Genomic DNA, 24,652 nt, shown 5'->3' with positions numbered 1-24,652 from the left:
GTTTCTCTTAACCTACACATTGTATTTTTCTCTCATGGGTGGTCAAAACAATAAAGTTACACTCTGGGAGAAAAAAAACCCCAGCTCTTTGGAACCAAAATATGTGAGCTTTTTTGATTTCCTAATACATTTTACTCCTTTTTACCAACAGTTGTCACTAATTAAGTGCTTGAGTAACATGTACAGTCCCAAAGAAAAAGAAATTTTACATTACAGAAGCCTTTTTCCTTCAGATCCCTACCTCCCATGTTTATTGCTCCACGAGGACCCATATCACCCATTCTCATTTCCTGTTCTCTCTGAAAGTAAACATAGTTTTCATGGTCAACCTGTCATTCTTAGAACTTAAAACATTCCCATTTACTCAATGAAAATAAAAATTTTCAAGTTTAAAAAGTTTTCATTGATTACAAAAATGTACAAGGAATAAAGTTAACTATACTCCCCTGTTTTTATAAAAGCAAACTGAGTAAGTTCAATATAGCAACGCTATACATTTTTGCAGAATGCTAAAGGTTAAATATCACAAGTTTAATTTATCAGATGCAGCAGTTGTAAGTTCCCGAATAGCTACGTGATCAACTGCAAATTAATCAATCTTCACAGAGTGTTTTTCATTAATAAGAAGCACTATATTAATCTATAAATAAAGAGGTCTTATTGCAGTATTGCCTAAAGGCTGTGGTTCAATTATACAGTCAATCTGGCTTCACAACTCAAAAACGGTTGTGTTGATTGGAAACCAAGATCTGAGGTGTTATATTATGGTCTATCAACTCAATCTGTCAGTTCATCTTTGGTCAAATAGTTTTGACTTAATTTGGTGGTGGTAGTCTTTGATAAATTATATCATGCTATTGCTATGTCCATCCTTTCGAAATCAGCATAAAAATGTAGTATCGGCATACACTATATAACATGCATTTATACTAAACAGACAAATAACATGCCAAATTGATTCAGATTCAATTGATGCCCAGTCATCCAACACCAAAAGAATTCTGCCATTACTGATAATGAACCACGGCCTGCTGTGAAACAATACTCAAAAGATAGTAGCGAGTGTGGCAAAAATCATCCCTTAGTGGAAAACAAAGTACACCTGTCACAGGTAACTCCAAGGGATTTTGGTAGTACTATTTAGATCAAAAGGATGAAACAAATTCACAGTTCAAAATGAAAATTAATATACAAATAATTTTTTCTCATTAATTTTCTGCAAGAACATTAACATATATTCCACTTGAGTGAATACACGTGCTGAGAATAAGCATATGCAACAAAATTTACCTGATTCTGAAAATCATTCCACATATGACTTAACCATTATTATTTAAAAGTTTAGATGCACTTTGAAAACAATTTCATATACTAGGCAACTGAATCAGTCTTGTCAAAAGCAACCTTTAAACTGAAATATTAATCAAATCAAACCACATTCATAGTATTTTTACGGTTTCACAAAACTCCTTTTTGTTCAATCATGTTTGGGATGACAAACATGAGACTTCTAGCTTCACACATTTAAAGCAGCTGACACCAATATTTGACAGAACAGAGTCAATAGTTTTGTAAAAATATCCTGGTATGGGAAATTGTCATACAATATAGGACAAAAGGTTCTCGGGTCAGTAACTTTGCTTCTAATAACTCATATTAACCTAGAAAATGAACTTAATGTAAGAAGATTATACACAGTTTTCCAAATAATATGGCTTAATGTGAAGAGGAAAAGTAAGGCCTCGTAACTAAAAAGGCAGGCAGTTTTAAGGTCCAGCCATGAAAGGCCATTGATGAACACTAAGACAGACCTCTTCTTCTGACCCTAGAACCCACGTTAAACCACTATAATAGAACATGCAACTACTTTGTCAGAGCTTCCACAGTAATGCCAACTGACATTAAAGTAAAATCAGCAGCCCTGTTAGGACCAATCATACCCACAACAATGAGTTAGTTACAAAATCAGCATACAACCTTGTTGATATTAGTCTGCTTTTATACCTCAGCCCTGACACAAAGCAGAAGGAAAAGTGTATCATCCCTAATGTCAATTCCTAGCTCAACATGGTAGAAAAACATTGTGGCTGGCTGTTTACATGAATCAGACCATGCTTGCACACGTGTGCACATATGTGTGTGAAAACAGGAGATTCCACAAACAGCTCCGAGATACTCCAGCTACAAGGGAAAGTACCAGATTTTCAATTACTGCACATAACTTGATGCATCTCAGGTTCAACTGGAAGTTGATGGGTGTTTTTTTTAATGTGAAATGTGCCATATAAGGCAGGGCTGAGTACCATACCAGCTAGATAAGGATGTTAGGTACAGAGCTGTACTAGTTACTAGAATTTAACTCGTTTTATTTGCAAAGGATAGAAGCATTGGCAAAGTATAACATACACTTGTTTTGAAAAGCACACTACACTTCCTCCTTGCAATAAAACACTTTTTTGTCAGCTTGAAATGCTAGTAGTCTTCAGTTAACGTTAAGTACAACAAGGAAAAGGGGTTGAACCTGTAATTTTTTACTTTTTAGTCTAGTCTGGTTTTTTGTAACAATAAATATGAAGTAATTGTTTGCCATTTTTGTAGCTTTAACTTTGGTGTTGAATTATTACCATATAAAAAACATTTCAGCTAAAGATCCATAAATGTGCCTTATGAGCTCTGCTGCCTGTTACTCTATCAACATGCCTACAAGAAGTATTATTCCTCATTGCATGTTCACAACTTATCATGCTCTTCTGAATTTTTAGCATGAAGAAACTCTTCTATCCAATTAACACAGAAATAGCAAATTTAAGATAAACCCCATCAGAAAAAATACTCAATCTCAAATGTTAATTGACAGCATATATCATTAATGTAATTAAATGCTTGACATATGAACTATAGAAACATGTACTTGAATAACCTGCCAAAACCAGTATTTGCAGGAATCCAGACAATAACAAAAATTCAGTCCTATCCCACACACATCATGTCCTAGACAGCTATTTATTATGCGAGCATAAGCAAGTTATTGCAGGTAAGTAAGCTGAACTATTCCAAGAGTTTTGCCCCCAATACAACAGAGAAAGGAATACCAACAGGCAGTTATGACAGAGTAGTGGAACCAGTGGTGGTTCATATTCCAGCCCACTTGAGAGCTTCATTCTTGGATACTCAAACCCTTTGCAGAACATAACAATGATAGTGTTATCTTCTGAGAGCTTCCTTTCCTCACTATGGGACTGCCCATTCTTCTGTTCAGTAGCAGCCTGCTTCAGCTCCTTCCCTGAAGCCACCCATAACTACCCTCAATACAGAGTTAAAATTGAGCTGCAAGAGAGGAGGGCTAAACTTTTACTACAGAAATACGCAGGGAGACTAAGAACCTCTGAAGTCACCAGATACCTGGGAAAACAACTTAAACTGGAAGAGAACAAGAAAAATGGATGATAGGCAGTTATAGGGGGAAAAGAAAGCATAAGACAAAGGATGTGGAATTTAAGCTTAGGGAAGACTGTAAAAAAAAACCCAACCCAGAAGCAAGCAAAGAATCGTACCTTATTATAAGGGGTAATTCTTTACACAACTCAAAAGAAAGCTTTCCAAATTATTTCTGTTCCAGGATTCTTGTAAAATACTTCAGAACTCACTAATGCAAACAAACCTCAAGGTCTGATTATCTGAGTAATCTGCTTTTAGAAAAACTACTATGATGGCAACTATCACATTATAGTTGCTAATTACTTTAGACACAATCATTAAAAATTACATTTCCTCAAAGTTTCAAGTCCTTTTAATGTCATATGTAAAAAGCAGATCTACACAAAAACATTTAATCCACCCACTTTTCAAATACATATATATATTGTGCATTTAATATAGTATGGATTCTCCCCTTTTTACAAGTATTAGAAACAAGTCTTCTTGAGCATTCAAGGTATATAATGAGCAATGTTCTTACACCCCAATCACCATTAATACCAGTAGTCTAAGTATACAGAACTGCCAGGACAATTCTTCTGTTGTTTTGTTTTTTTTTTTTAATATATTAGTATATTTGTAAATCCACTCTATAAAACCATGAAACTAACTGTTTTGAGAAGACACCTAAGAATTGATACAGGATACGTATGGGACGCAATTCCCTTCTCACACCGAAAATAAAAATACAAGTAGTTATAAAAATGGTCTTGGAACTGACAAAACAATACTACTTTCTTCCCTGGAAACATGCCTTCCAATTGAGGCAGCCCAAAGACTTTTAAAAACCTTGTCTCCAAATTACGCAATAGTCATGGTAACAAAACTGTTACCAAAAAGTTATGGTATGGAATAAACATGGCATGCAATATTTCAGAAAAACAAAATGCAAGATATAAACAGAAATATTAAGAGATCATACAGTTTTCTTCAAGTGATTGTGGCCAGGAGGAAAGGCACTTCCAAATTAACATAGACTATTCACTCATCCTTCAGCTACGGAATGGTGGTCAAAATAATGCTAAGACAAAGCATCAAAAAAACCCCTTATAAAAAAAAAGAACACTTGCTCCATAAACTTACTCTTGCACATTGAAGTCAGCACTTAATTAGCACTTCTCCAAAGTTGTGTGTGTAGAGCAAAATGTAATTCACAGTGCTGCTGATTCTTTCATTAACATGAAAACTGAACTCTACTCTCTAGCAGACTTTATATTTGTCAAAATAGGTAAGACATTTCTGTACCTCTTACTAGAATTCATTACTCCCTTCTAGAGTGGTTTATTTCTTTAAGTTCTTTCTAGGTAAGGAAAACTTATTTCCAAAGGCCTCTCCATCCTTTAAACCTTACAAGAAATTGTAATCTACTGAAAGACACCTGTATTTTGTATCATACAAGGGGTTAAAGTCACTAGAATTTGAGGGGATACTTTTGATTGTGCATTATTCGTCTTTTCCTCAGAATATTCTACTACTTCAAATCAATGACAAGCTCACTGGAAGTGAGGAGCTACAGTAATAAAAGCCTTCCCTTCCACCCACCCCCTCCTGTTACCTTTTCCTCTTCGGTTTACCCATCAATTAAGATCTACAATTATAGCTCCCACCGAGGAGTTTGGAAAAAAAAGCTCTCTCACCTCACATAGAATTACACAAGCAAGTATGTTAAACTAGATAACAAATAAATGTAGCTATAAAACATGCAGCATACAGGATACTACACAGTCCTATTTTTAAATGAGAAGTCTAATGAAAAGAATTTTCATTACGTTTAATAGCTGTCAACAGGACTTGGTCTGTGAGAAAAACATTCTAACAGGGCTGGAGCAGATACTTAAATCCAATTTCCTCCTTGTTGACTCAAGTCATGAATTGAGTTGACGGAGATAACTAAGTTACACCACTAAAACAACCTATATGTTAGAAAAACCTATCACCTCAATAAAAACAGGAATATACATTGTATGAAATATATGCAGATATTTATATTCCAGTAAATACTACAAGTTGGAAAAACAATCCTAACGGTATAATAATGATAATTATAGCTGCTGACAAAAAAGTTACTTCCCTTATGGAAAAAATATCATTACTTCAGTGCATTTCTTAAATATTTCCATCACTTCGATAATATTGTAAAGGAAGTATCAATGTTATTAAAAAAACTAATCTAAACCGTTCTTTAAAAACAAAAAATATTGTACCTCAATGTTTTAAAATCACAGATCTATTGTAATAAAAAGTAATAATAAATTTAATATGCAACACAGCTACCATAGTATATTTAAAATGTCAGTCTTAATACACCTTGTAACATATACCATTATATTTTACACAGAATTACCAAAGAATTGGGTATGATACAACTCCATTATACCACTTCATTAACTAAGTACTGAAAAGCCTCTCAGTACATCACCTAACACACGTTAACACCAGAAAAGATAGAAATGAATTGCAGCTTTATGTGTGAAAGAGAGTAATAACAGCCATTTCTGATCTTTACAAGAGGGAACATAGTTCAAGATCCTCCTTTGTTTAGGTAAAACTAGCTTCTACTCTCCAAAACACAGAAGCTGTTGCGTTTTTTTGGGAGAGTACAATGGTAAATAACCGATCCTCCCAGCATGCTTTGTTTTTTATGTCATCCTCCTACACTTGGATGCAAAACCCAATCTGACGAAAAGTTGACTTACTTTCAACACATCAATCCTCATGCGATGTTTAAGTTAGACCTACACTGACAATTCTGGAAAAGAAAGCAATTTAATTGCACTAATATTACTCATATTATGAAGACATCTAGGGAACATCTCATTAACCAGCAATATTTAATAATCCCCTGAAAGAAAACACTATTTAGCACAGAAGAGAGCCACTAGGCTAATCTAAAACAGGCAAGCCCACAGAGCACCTGGAGGCCCCTCAAATTTGTGAGCACCAAGGGGACCGAAAGTCACAAATCGTAACACATTTTTACTCACGTAAATCTCACTCTACACATTAGCACTCCAAAAACCTGTCACCTATAGCAGCTGCAAAGTCTTATTAATGCAAACTGACTATAAGTACTGAAAACATTCAAGAATGACTATTGTTACATTGCTATTATCTCAAAAGATATTGCTGCAAGTAATCCTTTTTCTTAAGATTAGTTTCAAGATGACTTTTAAGATTTTAAGTTTTCCTCAAAATGTAACTCAAAGGACAGGTGAGGACATTAATATATTTGCTGTTCTTGCATCTTTGCCAAGAAAAATTGTATTTCATACTTTTCACATATGACTGCTGTTTATAAGAGGCAGCAGTCCACATGTTCCTTCCTTTGTAAGGCAGAACAACCATTACCTTATCTACCAGATTTTACTTACATTTCAGGTGTCCCTTTCTCCTATTTGATTTTATTTTAAGCCAAAATTTTCTAGTTAATTCCACCTCTAAGAGAGCAACCTGAGATATCCTGGAGAACATGAGTATGTTAAAAAAAAAAAACTGGATCAAAAAATATTTCTTATTTTTATAAAACATGGACCAAAACACCACCATTGAAAGAGGAAAATAAATTTCTTTTTCACAACACAAAACACCCTGAAACACTCCAGCTATTCATCAGCCTCCATATGGCATGCTGGGCTTGTTCCAGCCTGGAAGTATGTTTCAGCTACTACTTCAAAATTAGCAAAGGGAAAACTAAAAAACCTTGTAGAAAAACACCGATGCAAGACAAGTTAAGTGCTAGTCAAAGTTGTTTCAAGATAAAATTGCAAATGGCTAATACTTTAGAGTGAAACCTGTCCGCAATGAAGAGTCACTCTCAGCAAACACTTTAAAATACTGCCAAAATTTGATTATTTTTTTTTTTTCAAAATTTAAGTTTGGGGTAGAAAGTAAATTAGATTAGGAAAACAGTCCAAAATACTTGCAACTGTACTGAGACATTTTCTCACTCCTATGTCATGAGAAGTAGAAAATAACCACTGCTCTGGACTAGAGGAATAAGGCAAACAAACTAGGAAAGACAAATGAAATCCAAAATTATGTGAAAAAATGTGAATAATAATTACCGGTTTTAATCTCAGAACAAGTGAACAAAACGATACTTACTGAGACAAAAAAGGTAGTAGCATAAGCCTTTTTTTCTTTTTGGAAAGACATTAATGAGTAGACACTATCACAGAGGCAACTGAGAATTCAGTCACTGATTTGGATGCAGAGATATTCACCTATCTTCCATATTAAAAAGTGGACATCACTACTACAGAAGTTGTCTATATGCCTATAGATTCTTCTGAAAGTCTTTATCTAGTGACCTTAGACATTAAATTTTTACAGTAGAATCTACTGTTGATTATAGAACTTCGTTCCATATTGAGATTCAACTTTCTGCTTCATTATTGTCTTGCAGTTACTTGCTGCTCCTCCGAATTTTAATACTGCATTTAAAACACTGCATTAATATATCATTATTTCCCAAGTTTTTCCCACCTCTCCCACTTCCATTTCTTATAATACAGTAAAATATTGTATATACATCTACAGAATAGAGCTGCCTAAAAAGGCAAGTTAACTATAGCTCCGCATTTTCTCAGTTTGTGGAAAATGTTATTCATTATCCAAAAAAAATAATGTAGACAGATGGTAAAATCTGTCCCCAAACAAACTGTATATAAACAGTAGCTAGGAATAAAATTTGAAGACTTTAATTCCATGCCTCTATTCAATCATCGTTATGGTATCTGTTCAGGTAAAAGAAAATCCTACCATGTCGCTTCACTGCCTATGGCTACACAGATTAAACACTCTGTGAGGGTACAACTGCAAAGACAGATTTTTTTTTTTCCAAATGCCACAGCTATTGATCACTTGAGAGCAAACAGGAGCAGAAGTATTCTGTCAAAATTCCCCCTGGATCTAACAACTAACTCTCTGAGAAAGGTAAAATTCTGCTCCTCAAATATTTTAAGGTAAAACTCAGAAACAATTTTTCTCAAGACAAAGGTGTTCAGAGAGAAGGTAACCACTTTAACAGATCTGGAATTTTGTTTTTAAAAAGGAAGATACCTTATATATTAACTCTCTTGATTGCTACTTCCTCATTACAACATTCTGTCAATTAATTCAGTTCCACTGGAGTTAAAAGCCATTTCAGGTCCATGGAACTGACATATAAAAATACTTTTCTGCTTTCTATTAGCCTCATTTTTTGAATGGCAGTAATGAAATAAACATAAATTAAATATAGTTCAAGAGATGAACATAATGCAAATAATTTTTAATTTGTTATCAACTTAAGGCACTTAACTGTTTACTTACCTGCAAAACTACTTTCTGAAAGCAATATCCACCATATCTCCAAGTTCATGATTGATACACGTAATATAATCATATTGCACTCACAATTTATTCACATTTTCAGAGGCATATTAGAGAATTTTATGCTGCAGATTTAAACAAACCATGCATGGAGGATACCATACTTTCACAGAACAAGTTGCAAATGATTTAATTTAATATGTGCTCCACAATTCACCCTGGTGGTTGTGGAGCTGAAGGGCTGTTCAAGTGGTAACAAAGTCTGGGCTAACTGTACCGTCGTGCAGAAATACACTAAAATATTTAACTGAAAATTGGATGTTATAAAACAATGCTGCCATTTTAGATTTCCCAAATGTTAAGTTTCCCTTGCACAGGAAACAATTCTAGGCAAATATTCCAAAAAAGTGAACACTGGACTGATTCAAAACAACAATATTCCCCAGCTCCAAGATCAAGGATGAGATGAAGTGAAGGTCATCAATGTTTACTTAGAAGAAAAATTAACCAGCCAAGAATATCCTTTATCATTAAGCATTTATGTTAAAAATCTAACTACTTCTTAACTAGAATGTTGAACATAACATTGAAAAATCAACTTAACACACTTTAAAAACAGCCCTAGTTATAGCCACAGTACAGTAAATACGACACTTTTCCAGACTGTCGTATTAACAATTTTTCCTCACCAAGTAGGATATTTTATATGCTGACCGAATTGTAACAAAAAAAAGTGTCCAATTATAGTTGCTATCCCATCACTGATCTGAGTTACCAAGTGATTACAATACACAAGTATTTGCCAAAAGGAAGCTGAAAGCCAAAGCTTCATACAAAGATTAAAGCCTATTTTCATCGTTCCAAATAGGTCCTGCAGGAGAAACTTCTAACATACATATGAAGTCTTTTATACATGTTACGAATGTTGCTTACAATCAGAATAGTTCAGTGTTTAATTTCCCCAGCATCTGGCCTGTCCACACAAACAGCACTTAAACAAAGAACACATGAACAAAGAAGCATCAACGAAACTTCCTGGTATGAAACCAGGCTCCACAGTTTTCCAGTTAGTACTTTTATACAACCTGGAGGTCATTTACTGTGAAACAGGAGCAAGATGAGGTAGATAGACTGGAATAAAGAAAGACATTTATCATTTGAATAAACACAAGTTCTGACTGTGGAAAACAATATACACTGTACCAGGCAATTCTAGGATACTAAGAGTTTATGAAACTGGTCATCTGAACAAATCCAAATGTATTTAGAAAAATTGTTTACTTGTTAAATCCCCTGACCCACATCCACACACAGTAACCCTTAAGCTACGATGTCTGTTTTCATCACAAAATATCTTAACAAAAACTAATATTTTATTTATGTACTATAGACCCAAAGGTCAGAATAATGTTAGGGACAGAATGGGAATCACAATGAACAGGGAAAAACAGTCATACAAGTTCCCCTATAGATAAACAAACATGTAATAATTCAGAAGGGGAAAGGGAGAACAAACACAAGGACTACATAAGTAAAATTTTAAAGGATTATAAAAACTAGCACTATATACAGAAAAGAAACAAAGACTGAAGAACCTGATTTTGACATTATATTGTCTTTTTCAGATATTTTATATTAATACATTTCGAAAAGACACTTACCAGCTAACCCACCATAAGTGTATCAACAAGACTGCACTCAGCAATGCTTGTAAAAGCAGTGCTCTTCAAGTTATACAGAGAAAAAAATACAAATACTCTTTCACCTTACACAACGCTAAGCCTAAATTAGTGAGCCATCAGGCACTGTAGGAAATCATAATGTTTAGGAAAAACATCTTTAAATTGTAAACCTTAAATACATTTAATTGACTCTTTAAAAGTTAGTTTCTATTATCCAAGTTATTAAACTCTCCATCTGAACAGTTACTAAACAGCTCTACAGAAACTTATCTTTTTTTCAAAAAAACCCACTGCTTAAACATGCTTGTTCATCTAACAATTAACACCTAATCTCCAGGAAATTGAAGTGGAACCTAAAGAAGACTTGATGGAAGACAGAAATATTAGACTTCAATTCCATATTCCTCATGGAAGATTTAATAACCCAAACCAAGCATTAGCTCTGGTAATGAGATAAACCTACCTGATGCCTATGCTACAGAAAGGAGGCTTGTGAAATATTAATGAGAAAAATCCTAAATATTTTACTTTAAAAAACCAGTATTCAGCCTGGTATCAAAAGACAGGCAACCTCACTAAGACAAGTTAATTTCTACATCTCAGTTTACTGCATTACCACTATTAAAATTTTCCACTCTGTGAGAGCTATTGAAGCAAAACATCAAAAGCTAAGCAAAAGGTCGAAGGCTTACTGCTCACACCAAAAAAAAAAAACTACTCGAAGGCACTCCCCTCTACAGAGAGAAACCAGATCTATAAAGCTTTTCTCACACTAAGCAACAGATCCATTAACAGGTTTCCTCACAACAAAAACACTTATTTCTACAGACTCACTTATTGCTTCTTGGGTGTTTTATTCTTTGTTTAAACACAGACCCTTTCAATAAAGATGAACTTTTCTAAGCAGAGGAACTTATTTTGTCTGCAAGTCTCAATGCCACCAAGTAAGATCTCAGGATTTAGACAGGTGGATGAGTCCAAAATAGGTACCAAGTAGACAACTGAAACTGAAAGTTAATTTCTTCTTAGTCTGGGTAAATACGTGTACAAACTCCAAGTCAAACTTAACTCCAGTAGCTGAGGAAGAAAAAATGAAAATTATTAGGGCAAACATTAATTTTAGCTTCTTCAAAATATGTAGGGCATATATAAAACAATTATATTAGCAGAGTTTTTTTTCTAAATTATTTATAAAAGCCTCATTCTTACTTGTCAGAAGATAGAAAACTGAAGAACTCAGTATTTGAGGAACATAAGTCAGGTAAGTAGAATTTTTAAACTGTTGACCAGTAACAATTTTCAGAAATTATATTATAGTATGGAATAGAGACTTATTACACCTGCTCTTTAACAGACTTTAAAAAAAAAAATTACCTGTAAAATACATGAAATACAAGAAGCTAAGTACCCAAATGGAGTATTCTATAGACAAGAACAGATGCATTTGAAATCTTTCCATTAATAATTGAACAAAAATGGCATCTGCTCAATCTGAGGCCTCGTGAAACACTAAGACTGGCAAAGGCTGATGTCATTTTGCCATAGTATATGAAGTATCTTTAGAAAAGTGTTCTTTTAGTATCTTGATCCATTAGTCTTACTGAAAAAAAAATTCAGTTATGGACAAAACCAAACAACCTAAAAAACACAGACAAAAAATTCCTTATCAATTACTGTAGAAGAGAACAAACCTGGGAATGCTTGGAAGTAGTACTGCAACACCTGAATTCATATCAGAGATTTATGCACTTTTGACAGCATATTAAGGGACAAAAATTACTTATGAATGGTCACTTGTTCTGTTTGCAAGTTCACATGAAGTAAATATTATTTTCTAAAGTATTTGTGCAAATATTAGATGATAGTAAGAGAGTAAAATATTTTACTCTCCTAAATATCTATAACATAACTTAACACAAGGAAAACTTATCCCATTACCCTAAACGTTACATTTCAGTGTGTGTAAACTATGAAAGTTATAAATTAAAGGTAACGTTGTAATGATTATTTGCTTCATTACTGAAAAATTACCTTAGTAGCATCCTTGGCATAGATAAAAACATAACCTAGAAAGTCAATCATGAACCTTCCTAAAATGGTCATGAAACAAATACAACCAAAAAGTATCTTATTCCACAAACAGCTTCTGTTTATGTAGATAAATACACAATATGCTATAAAAAGATGGCTGAAGTTCTGCACTAATATTTATGCAATGTCTTTTCATACTAAAAGCAGATATGACAGAGTAGTTTTGATACGTGGCAGTGCAGTTAAGGGCTGAAAATAACTTATTAGTTTCTGAAAATAATAAATGTGAATATTTTAAAGCTTGTTAAGGAATTATTATTCTTGCCTACAGCACCAGATTTATTATCTGAAACACTGAGGAACAGAAGAAATGCAACATTTAAGTATCTGTCTACTGATACCTACCACTGCAATCTTGCAAAAATAAAAGAAATGTAGCGCTACTGCCAAAACTAAGACCAGCCACAAAAACACAAACTGCACATTTATAAAGTGCTTGCTCAAAGGCCTAGCCTATGTTGCTTTATGCATAGGAAGAAACTTGGATCACTGAAGTAAAACTACTGCCAAGAAAGCAGGAAGTATTTTGTCAGCTTAGTTGGGGGTTGGTTTGTTTGTTTTTCCAGTTCTACATTTAAGGATCTGCCTTCTTCCAAGCTAGTTTTACCTTAAAAGGCTTTCAAGGTGTCAAACATGGACTACTACGTCTTCCATGGGTATGTATGCTGGACTGCAATAAGGAGGTAATTAGTCTCTCCCAACCAAACTCTACAAAAGAGCTTTTATAAAGCAGCTTAGCTTTATAGCAGTTTGTTAAGGCAACGGAGACTATACTAATACAACCTCACAAAACCTCACCACCATCAGCTTGGTTTGGTTTTGAATAAGGTAGGAAACAATTCTGCATTCAATGCAAATTCAAACTTCTTACATAACTGGGGCTTTATAGCATAATGGAATCAGAAGATAGAAAAAAAAATGCAGTTCTATTCACTGAAGAGCCAAGAAGTGCAAAAAACCTATTCCTGAATTACAGAAGCACAAGAAAATCTGACAGTCTTCTTTCAAAAATGTCCACTACTTAACTTGCAAGTGAATGTAGAAGTGAGGGATAAGGTATATCTCAGTAGATTCAAAATCATGGAAAAATTAGAAGCTATATTCATAAACTGCTCCAAAGAAGGACAAAACTCTTGGAAAAAAGATTAAATGTTGTTTGGGTTCTGGGTTTTTTCTAATCAAGTTTCTGGCATTCCTAAAGCTATGAACTTTGTTGTTGTTTTGGGATATGCTTTTTTACCCCCTTGCTCTCATCTGTCTCACTGCTTTTGATCCAAGTCCACTAGAGTCTCTACTGTTGAGGCAATCTCCACTACTTTAGCATCTGCCTCTTTATGCCGATACTTACACAACATACTTGAGCAGCACAGTTTCAGTGTAAGAAAACTTAAAGGAAACTGAAACAACATCTAGAAATAATTCTTGAAAAGACTAAGAGATAAAAAAATGTGAAGTATTTAATATACAGTCTTACCTGAAAGAACAGTAAGCATTCAGAAGTTGAAACTGTTGAACTTGGAAGAAACAGTTCCTTACACATGCAAGTTACACTTGAAAAAGGGGAAGTTTCCTTGGAGGGAACAGGACAAAGGCACCCAACATCTCAACTCCCTCTTTAAATCACCAGTAAGAAGAGATGTAAATTTTATTTCATTAAGTACAATACCCACCTGACACTATTTTGCAGTGTTACTACAGACTTAAATCTGTGCACCATAAAACTAAGACTACAACTCCTTTTTTCTAAACACATGAAAACTATTTTAATGCACTAAATCCAAATCACTCTCTTTTCACTCTTCTAAGCTGATGATATGACTAAAAGTAGTTCCTGGAACTATCTGGTAAAAAGGCTCAGATTTACATTGTTAAATCTCCATTAATGTAAGCTATCCACAATAGGATAATAACCACTGCACAGTTTGAATAATTAATGTATTACTAGTACTTAGAAGTACTATATTTTTTAAAAAATATTTGTACTGCTCAAAAATAAAATATTGCTTACAATCAACATCAGCAAGCTCCTCTTTCAGCAAGAAATATGCATGCATATTAAAAATTAGAAACAAGTCTCCTGATTAAGCTATCATGAAATTAGTATGGATATAAATTGAGCCGTAACAGCAGAGTTCAACTAACCAATTTTTAGAAAGCAAGTGAAAAACCCTAACCAATATGAAAATGTTTGAGAACTTCTCTATTAGTGATCACACAAGTAGACTAATAAATTGTTTAGCTATCACTAGGCTGCCCAATAATAGAACAATCAATGCAATCAAATTTTTAATGTACAACATCACCACAAACAAGACTGCTTCAGGAAGAGAAACTCACACACAGAAAATATTTTTTCATCTGTAACTAAACCAAGTAACTGGTAACTGCATTAGATTTGATTACAAGACATTTTTCAAAAGTAGTCATATGGAAAAATCAGAGTTTAATAAGTTAGGGAAAAGATACAGAAAGACACTTTAAACAGAAAAGCCCAATACTGCAGCCTGATATGAGAGGTTCCAATTCTGGTTGTCCTTGCACTTACCGTTTATGTCCTTCTTTCATACTGAACAGTAAAAAGGGATAGGATACAAGTGAAGAAAGCTTACTTTTCAACGCTTTTAAAAAACAAAAACAAGGATTAGAAGCAATTATTATTTTCTTTCTAAATACATGGTTGGCAGATGACTTAATGTTACAAGGATTATGCCAAAAGAGTTTATCAAGACCTGATATGGTAAAAACTACCCACTAGTATCATAAAATGCAATTTTCACCATGAGGCAACTTTTAAACTCTGAAAACAGAATAACTTTTTTTCGCTGTATGTACAATGGTAATCTGAGACTAGAAGAAATTACCAGATGGAGTCTGATCACAGTAAACAAGTATTAGTAAGAATAATTAACAACATTTAGTTGTGTAAGAAATTCTACTAAACTGAAGAAAGATTTTGATATATCATTATGCAATCTCCAGAAATGGTTTTAAATTCTTCTCTGCAGCAAAACACAAAGGTTTTTTCAAGCTCCCATACACACTACACAACTTAAGTGCAGTTTTCTAAAGACACGTTATAATGAATGCCTATAAAATAATAGGTCATGCTTAGAGTTACATAGCTGCCCTTATTAGAAACAGTTGCTAAAGAAAGTAACATCACTTCCAATTTTGTTTCAATTCTTCCTCTTTTAAAGTTCAAAGGATATTAGAAGTGAAACATAAGCCAACACATGACCAGAACACTAAATAGTAGTCTGAAGACTAGTGAAAACGTTTTTTTTTTAAGTTCTTGCATATGCCACCTCAACTTTGCATTTTAAAAAAAAACCTATACTGTACTATATATTCCTTTATGTAACTTATAACACTCCTGGTAGGGTTGTCACTGCACAGCTACATCTACATATGCTTGCAGTGTATTAATGAGTTCCAGACGAACACACAATTCCAGTAATGCACTTCAGTGGGAAAGCTACACTTTTCCAGAGCATTCTTCCACCTTTACCCTTCCCCGCAAAAAATTTCATAGTATTGAATTTGCAAAAACTACGCACAGTGATTGAAGTGCTTTCCATTTGAACCATTCCTCTTCCCTTCCCATGCCACACTTAGGTTATGTCCAGCTCACCAACTTGAACAGTTTCTAGTCACACAGACTTCAGAACTTAAAACATGCAGATAAGCAGGAGGACGGCCAAACTGTGGCAAGCAATTCAAGCACAGAGGCTAAGTAACATTCCAAGAATAAAACCAGCCAAGGTTGCTGTGGCCAACGTTATCCAGTTTTCCCAGCACCCCAAGCTGTGGGGTACAGGTTACAATCTCCCAACAGCAATGGAATCTGAGGGAGCTACTGCTATCTCAGGCGTACGGGTTGGCTCCCCAGCTTCCCCCCCCTTCCTGCAGAACTCTGCAGCAAGCAGCATGGGTCTCACGGATCAGCCACAGGAGGATTCTGACAGCTAGCGTCAGAAAAGTCAGGCCACCCCCAAGATGCTTATGTGAAGATACTAAGGTGAAATGAAATTCCATATTTGGCACTACACAATCAATACATGCTATTTCTAAATTACATCAGACAATTGTTATGTGCTATTTCACAAAGTAAGTTTAATAATATGTGGGAACATACTAAAGGACATTATGAGTTTTGAATTCTTGACCTTTATCATCCCAAAGAAAAGACATGATGAAAGCAGTTGGATTTTTTTAGTGTGAGCACATACAGAAATAAGTGATTGGTTGCTTTCTACTGCAAGTTTCTCAAAACACAATCAGTAAAATTAATAGCTGTTAGTAACATCAAATGAACAATTTCGCTTCCTCCCCATCCTTACCAAAAGCACTAAGGGGCAGAGGATGGAGAAAAAAAATGTCCTGCTGAGAACAGGAAATCTTTTATTTTCTAACTTCTCCTAGGATGCCTCAGAACATACATAATATATTCTTCTCAGCTCTACAGAAAATGTTATGGTATAGAATGTAAAACAGGTATTTCTTCCATAAAACATAAAATCAGAAAGTAACTGAGAAAACAGCAGCTTGATTTTTGATTTATGTATCAAGCTGTACCTGTAAAGGGGATCAAAATTCCCTCCTGCAGACTACAGTTGTTACAATAACATTAAAAAGCAGTGTGGATCGCTTATTCATTGCTTCCTCACTAGGAATAGCCGTAGCAGTAAAATGTGCCCTTCTCACATGAAGTTAAAGGATTCACAACACAGGTCGTGTTCATTTAACTGCCTTGGTTGGTAGAAAGAAAAGCCATACTCTTGATCAAAATAGATCATCATGAAAACTTACAAGCTGACTCCTCTGATACCACTATTTTGCTAGTCCTGCAGGACGCGCTTCAAGAAGCAGAACACCTAAATTACTAACATAAATAATGTAGAAATTAAAGCAGAGGACCATTTTTTCCACCTTTATAATATTTTAGTCTCCTTTAGTAAAGATTTTGATGTTTTCCTCATCTAGTTTTACAGTAGGGTCAAAGGTGGAAGTGATTTTAGGCTCCATATGAAGTTAACACTGTCGATTTTGTTTCTGCAGTGTATTATTCGTAACAGGTTAAGCATAAAGCAAAACAAGCAATTCAAACAAGCTTAACAGCCGGAACTGGTTTAAAATTTAAACCTTCACTCAAACTAGGGCACCTTCTTATTGAAACATCATTTATTCTTACAATCTCCCACTTAGAAAAATTCTATAATTTTATTGAAAAAATTAATTTCCTGAATAAAAAAGGCAAATTATTATCTGAACACCTTCACTTAACTGAAATGATACATCACCAGCTTGTGGGAAAAATAATGGTGACATCATCATACATGAGCGTAACTATACTACTAAATTTGTACCGCTCCACTCATGAGAATGATGGAATACTGAGGGAAAAACGGTGAACAAGAAGGCAGCAGCTCAACAGCTCGTATATAAAAACATTACAACAAAAAAAATTCTTTTACAATTTTGACTTTTATCATAGAATTTTACTTACATTGTCCATGAAATTTGGCTTAAATCCTCCCTCCTGCTGTCGTCGTAATTCCTCCTGTTCCCTCTGACGTAGCATCTCTTCTTCACGACGTCTATGTTCTTCTTCATGTCTAGAATATTTTTCAAAAACTATGTCAACTTAGACTCTTGAACTGTTCAGGCTTGAACTCAGTCTCAGGAGACAAGACCAAGCATATAAACAAAGCTGGTTGTTATTTATTTTTAAATATAATGTAAGGCACTAATCTAGTCCACCTGATGGGTCTGAATATTATTGAAGTGTGTTTTTTTAAAAAAAAGAAAAAAAAAAAAACAGAATACAGGTAGTTACAATACCAGTACATTCTGTACCTGTTCTTCTGGCTACATATTGGAAAGCAGGTTAAAAAAACCTCAATTTTTAGCAAGTCACTATGGATTACAACATTTCAATACTGCTAAAAGACATACTTTTAACTCTGCAAGGTGTTTGTGTTTCATTCTTCTTTGTCATCTACATTTCTTGTGATATTTAACACAAAAAGTCGATACTGTCTGTTTTCTTAAATTTTAGCAGATGCATAGAAGTAAATATTTGTATGGATCAGATCTTAAAGGAAAAAATGTTTGCAACAGAATATTAAGTGGAAATACCCCCCAAAATCTCATGTCAGACATAGCATGCTACTATTCCACATGCAGATCACCTGCCCACAAATCTCGGAAGTATGTTCGTATCTATTACTACTACAGCTCTTCTACAGCTATGCTTCAGTCACAAGGTTAAAATAAATAATAAGAAACAAAAAAAATTAAGACATTTCTACGCTATTTAGAAAGCTCAGAAATTTACAATAGAATTAGTAGAGCTGAAATAAACGAAAAAAAAATCAAGAAATAATTTCAACCATTCTTTTATATTAGCTTAAAGCGAGCACTCTTCTGTTCAAGAACACTATCTGAAACACCACACATTAGACTTTTGACAAGCAGCTTTTTAGCAGCAGAAACATTTATATTTGATATCAAAAGCAAGCTCTACAAGCTGGAGTGTCTACATTCACACATGCCTACAGAAGCTGCATGTCACACCTTTGCACAGTATAAGACAAAAATACCTCAATTGTATCTGCTTGCGTTTTTGAAGTTCTTGATTTCGAAGTTCTTCCAAACGCCTCAATTCTTCTTGACGTCGCATGAGATCTAACAGGATTAGAAATGTAATAAATATAAAAGCTGCCAATCAGCAATGTGGCAACTCAAAAATTGCTATTACTGTCAGATTAGTTCCAATATTCCATTTTTAAATAATTTTCTCAACATATTTAACTAGTTTCTTCCCATAAAGCTAAGTCTAATATATGAAAAACACACTGTATCCACAGCTCACAGAAACACAGAAGGGTACAGGACCAGGACTGGCAAAGCCTCCGCAGCAGATTATGGAAGCAGAAATCTGAAGTCCCCAAACAAAGAAAAGGAGAAAGAAAACCTCTCAGTCACTTAAATCACATCCTTGTTTTATATCTAGGGCAAGGCATCAATTTTCTCACAATGCTGTGTACTGCTAAATTCACACTAGCACGAAAATTAGTGCAGTATGTATGGGCTTATACTCTCCACTACTTATTGCAGGCCACTGCACAGCACACATCAGAAAAAAGTTATATGAACTTCAGGGGCACGTCATCTGAGCCTCCATAGAGATTCATCACGTGCATCTGCTTATAGCAACTTACAAATGACTGGTCTTTAACACCAGCAGAAAGGAACAGCCATATCCTCTTAAAAACCATTTAAAAGGCTCTTAAAAAGCAGGGCCCAACTAACAGTAATTACTTTTGCTGTACCAGTTTCTGACCAGTCACATTATTGACTTCTGCCTGGAAATTTACGCTTTCTTCAATTAATACTAATTCTACCACTTGTTACAAAGCAGTTGTTTGCTTTTTCTGTCTTCACAGGATACATGCCACATGACATTATTTACAAACACCATGAGAAACATTCCACTGTACCACCTATTCTATGCCTTTCATACTTTAGATCAAACTACTCCATACATTCCTCTATGCATTTGTTCACTAATCTTATTAAAGCATCTTTTTAGCTATGCAAATCACTTTCCTCAAACTTCCATCAACATATATTATTACAACTTAACCTTTTACTTTAATATTCAAAAACAACTACAATGACTCGTGCATTTTATCAAAACATCAGGTACCTGTTTTCTTTCATAAAAAATATTACCAGATTTGTACTCTCACAGCATCCTTACTGACATTAGAAATCCTTTCTCAAGCGGACTTTGCAGGCTTGCTTTTCCAATCTCTTCTGCAAAATTAACACATTTCACACTTCCATAGAATACAATTAAGTTGAAGATCACTCAAATCACAAAGTCTGAGGGCTGCTTCTTTCCAATAGTGCCTGCCGTAGTAGGGTTGGACACTGTTATGCTGATACTCGGGGAGTGCCACAAGCACGTTTTGTTGGTTTTTCTTCCATAACCTTTAGGTTATTTGCACTTTTCTCTTTTAAAATTAATCTTTAGGTTGTTTCAGGGTATTACTGAGATCAAGAACTGACCAATTCTATGCTCAATGTTGTCCACTGTCAGAAAAGTTACTTCCTTGTCCGTTCTTCAGTCTTTCAAATTTACGTAGAATTCCCCTTTACTTGTGTTATTATGCTGGCACAGGATTTCCTACTTTCTCTCTACCACTAATTGCTAGAAATTTATTACTTATTCCCCTATATTCTTAACACACGGAGTCCTACTCTTCCCACTGTCCTCTTAATTTTTTTTCTACAGCATAGCACTGATTACTGCCTTTACTGAAATTTTTAGTATTTTGAAGTTCAACATACCAATATATGATCCAGCACCATTTGACAATGGCAGAATATTGGCACAAAGCCTTACTAGCCAGATGAAAATATAGATCTGGAAGTTCAGGCTGGGCACAGAGCCATTCATATTAACAGATCTGCAGTGATGGTAATTCTGGACTGACGTATGTTGGACACAGGTCCTTTCTCTGAATACAAAAAAAACCTGCACTAAAGCAGCTGTGACAGAAAAAAAACCAGAAAGCATTATTATTAGTTTCTGCACTATCTTGTGCTTAAAAAAGGGGCAAGGTTTCATTTTATCCTCAGCCTTCTGCAGAGCAGAGGGCAGAAGGTGTAAGTGTATTCTCACCTCAGAAGTTAATCCTACAAGCAGGAATACCAAGTCCAAAAAGATTTTTAAGTTGTTTCAAGCTGCTAATTTTTCAGGTTCTAAAAATGGAGAACAAACGTCCAGATTCCAGTTAACTCATAAAGAACTAAGCTTCTGTTTAAATTCAGTCACATTGTCCAGTATTCTCCTAAACTATTTAACCACCACTATGAAGGAATATTTACAAAAGTCCAAAGCGTACCACCAATACATAGATCAGAAACATCACTCCAATTTACTCACACATGGCAACAGGTATTCTGCTTTACTCCTGACACAATCTGTCAAAACATGACACTTAAAAGTGAAAAATTACACAAATCAAAAGAATGAAGTCTACCTCCCTTATTAATACCACACGACAAAAACCTGAGTACTTAAGCCAAGATACTGAAGTTCTACTAGCTTTCATAAAACCTTCACCTGCAGGAGTATATGGACTCTAGTATCTTGTTTTTAGTTCCTGACAATTAATATACTGTATTCCGTATTTCAGAATAACTATTTCAATGTACCTTTAAATCCATAGTTTGTGCACTGTGTATACTAAAATACTAATTCTAGGTTTGGATGCCTCTAAAGTTTCATCTTTCTTAAAAACCCCTGTTATGCAATCTCGTTAATATTCTTGGCATGGTCTGAACTTATACTCAGAGACACTGTTCAGCCCAGAAAGACTTAGAAGTAGATAATGTCTGACAATAAATGCAAGATAAAAAACCCACTATTTTCATACACACTGAAGCTAGAGATTTGGTAAGATTAAAACAGAAGGAACGTTTACAAACCCCTGAAGTTTTGCAAATTAAACATCTGCAGTTGCTTAAGTAGAAATCTAATAATATGAACCATATTCCAAGTTATTTAGTACCAAAGAGAAGCACTCTGTTAACCAAACAGGAAAGGAAAAAAAAACCTCTTCCACACTAACAAAAAGCACGTTTCCTCACTGGAATACTGGCACCAAAAGCATTCATATTCTAGTGGCTTTTTAACGGAAGGGGTAATTCTTTTCCTTTTCCATATAAAAGTAGAGCTTAACAGATATTCAAAAAAGAAATATTTGCTCCTTCACAGTGTCCTTAAAAGAAACCCTAGTATCCACAAAGCATCCCCAAGCTGCTGTCCCATGTTTTACCATCAAGACCTTTTCCATCTTGATAAACACGCCACTGTCTTCTTGTCTCAGTTTAAAACACGATTAAGGCACGACAATTTAGGAAAAAGTAATCCTTAACCTTGCCATCAAGTACAGGCAACAGGTAGATAAATTCTAAAAAAAATAATCAAGGAGTATAAACTCTAGAAGCACTGTCAAATATTCATTATTAGTTCATGTTAAATTAATACAACCTGTATTTTCAGCACCGAACCATCTTTACCAAAGTCACATGTACACAAAATTTAAAATATATGTCTAATTCAAAAGGGGGGCCTGTACTGTGTATTTAAGGCACTGTTATGTCACATTAACATTCATAACCCTCACCTGTAAAATATACCTATGCTTACATGTAAACCAAATGCTTTAACATTTTTTTTGCATGGAAAATAAACCAAGAAACAACTTGACAACAGGTGCTGCTACAACTATTTGGCATTTCATAACAGTTTTTTTACTGTATTATGCTCTGTATTTCAGCACAAGATCTTATACAAACAATACGGTTTCACAGTAAAAGCAAGCATGCTTATTTAGAAAAAACAGGCTAAAGTAAACTTTTTCCTAACGACAACTTTCAGTTGCAGTAGATTTAAGAATACTATATTAAAAAATCAAATATCCTCCTTTTAATCTCTTTTCCAGTTATGAAAATGTTTCAAAACAGATTTTAAAATACTATATGTTTACATTCAATATATCCAAGCATTTAGGTGCTTTAATTCCACCAACCTAATGAATACTCTAATCCAGCTCATATAGATATTTTCAACATGTAATTCCACTCAGCAGAAAACAAAGATAAATCCATCTCACACAGGGAGGTCGTACCATCAACAATAATGTCCTTTAAGTGTACGCATTAAGTAAAGACAAATAATTGCAGCAGACAGCTTGTATGAGTTACCTGGGCTTAAGTTTTTAAATGTAGCCACTACTTAAAAACTCAAGAAGTTCAAATCCCTTTAAAATTACAAGGCATTCATATTCAGCCTATCAAGCTACTTACTGTACTATCTTATGATCTAACACTCTCAGGGATAAGAATTTTTTTACATAGCCATGATTCAAGATTTAAAAAAAAAAAACAACTCTTCCGTGTTTCATTCATGCAACAAGCCCTTGAGATCCTTTCCAACAGATTTGCAACATATTTAAACTTCTTCCACCCAAATGTTGCAATTTAGCAGTCATACAGAGGGAAGTAAAATCAAGTAGTAGTTCAATAGTTCTGAACTGGAAAGTAGTGATTGCATGTCCACAGCATTTTGGGAAAACCATATTTTGGGGGGGAGGCTAACAAGCAGAAAGTATTAGATACTCGCCCTGCTCCTGTCTTCTCTGCTGAAAAACGCAAGCTCCATCCACCCAGCTCTATTCTTAAAGACAGGGCTTAAAAGCAATTGTTAGAGGACTATTTTTCCCCATCAACACTAGCAGAAGATGATACGTCCAAACAACTACATCATATTAAAATTTCAAGAATGTCTGAAATTCATGGCAACTGTGAGTTATTTTGAGTTGTTGCTTACATATATGTATGCATCAGACATTTCAGCTGGGTAAGAGCTAGCATTAGCTACTGTAACATTTAAAACCATACCAGAGGTGCGCAGCACAGCCAAAAGAAGTAGGAGCTATCTTTCCTTATTTTTTCCTGCACATGGCCCACAAAGAGCACTTAGTCCTACCTAGTATCATAAGCAACACCAAAAATGGAATATAATTTTACTTATGAGTATGACAATACCATTCAATTTCTTTACATAAACTACCTACACTATGCAAATTTAAAAAGTGAAGAAAACAGACCTCGACTACCACCCCTTTCTCAGTTTCTTTATCCATCTCTGCAAATCATCAAGGAATATGTGTAAGGAGAAATATTACTTCCTTCTTCTCAATTCAATGCATTTAATTAAATAGCATCTGGCAAAATCTCCAAGTTTAACATACAGCTCAACATGCTACACAAAGAAAATCTGTGACAAACAAATTTAATACTAGTAGATCATCTGATTTTACCTTGCCTCATCAGCATTAGCTGATGCTCATGTCTAGCTGCTTCCATTTCTGCCTCTAGTTTTTCTTTGGCTTCTCTAATGTTCCTGTCAACCTGTTCACGCTGTTGCTTTTCCATCTCATCAAGAGCCTTCCACCGTGAAGCATACTCAAACTCAAATGTTCCAGGCTGAGCAAAACGTGGAGGCTGTT

At 34.6% G+C, this 24,652-nt stretch overlaps 1 protein-coding gene across 1 annotated transcript in view; it reads right to left on the bottom strand.

Moving 5' to 3' along the window:
- PSPC1 (paraspeckle component 1) overlaps positions 1 to 24,652 on the bottom strand; it is a gene marked incomplete at its 5' end in the record, with an annotated part of 38,643 nt that overhangs the window by 7,969 nt on the left and 6,022 nt on the right. The window contains 4 exons of the mRNA XM_010081523.1: positions 242 to 299; positions 18,070 to 18,178; positions 19,166 to 19,250; positions 24,464 to 24,652. Of these exons, the coding sequence (XP_010079825.1) occupies positions 242 to 299; positions 18,070 to 18,178; positions 19,166 to 19,250; positions 24,464 to 24,652 (441 nt within the window). The remainder of the gene's footprint in view (positions 1 to 241; positions 300 to 18,069; positions 18,179 to 19,165; positions 19,251 to 24,463) is intronic.

Source organism: Pterocles gutturalis, unplaced genomic scaffold (assembly GCF_000699245.1).
Source record: "Pterocles gutturalis isolate BGI_N339 unplaced genomic scaffold, ASM69924v1 scaffold31379, whole genome shotgun sequence".
NCBI lineage: Eukaryota > Metazoa > Chordata > Aves > Pterocliformes > Pteroclidae > Pterocles > Pterocles gutturalis.
This window is presented reverse-complemented; position numbering and strand designations above follow the sequence as displayed.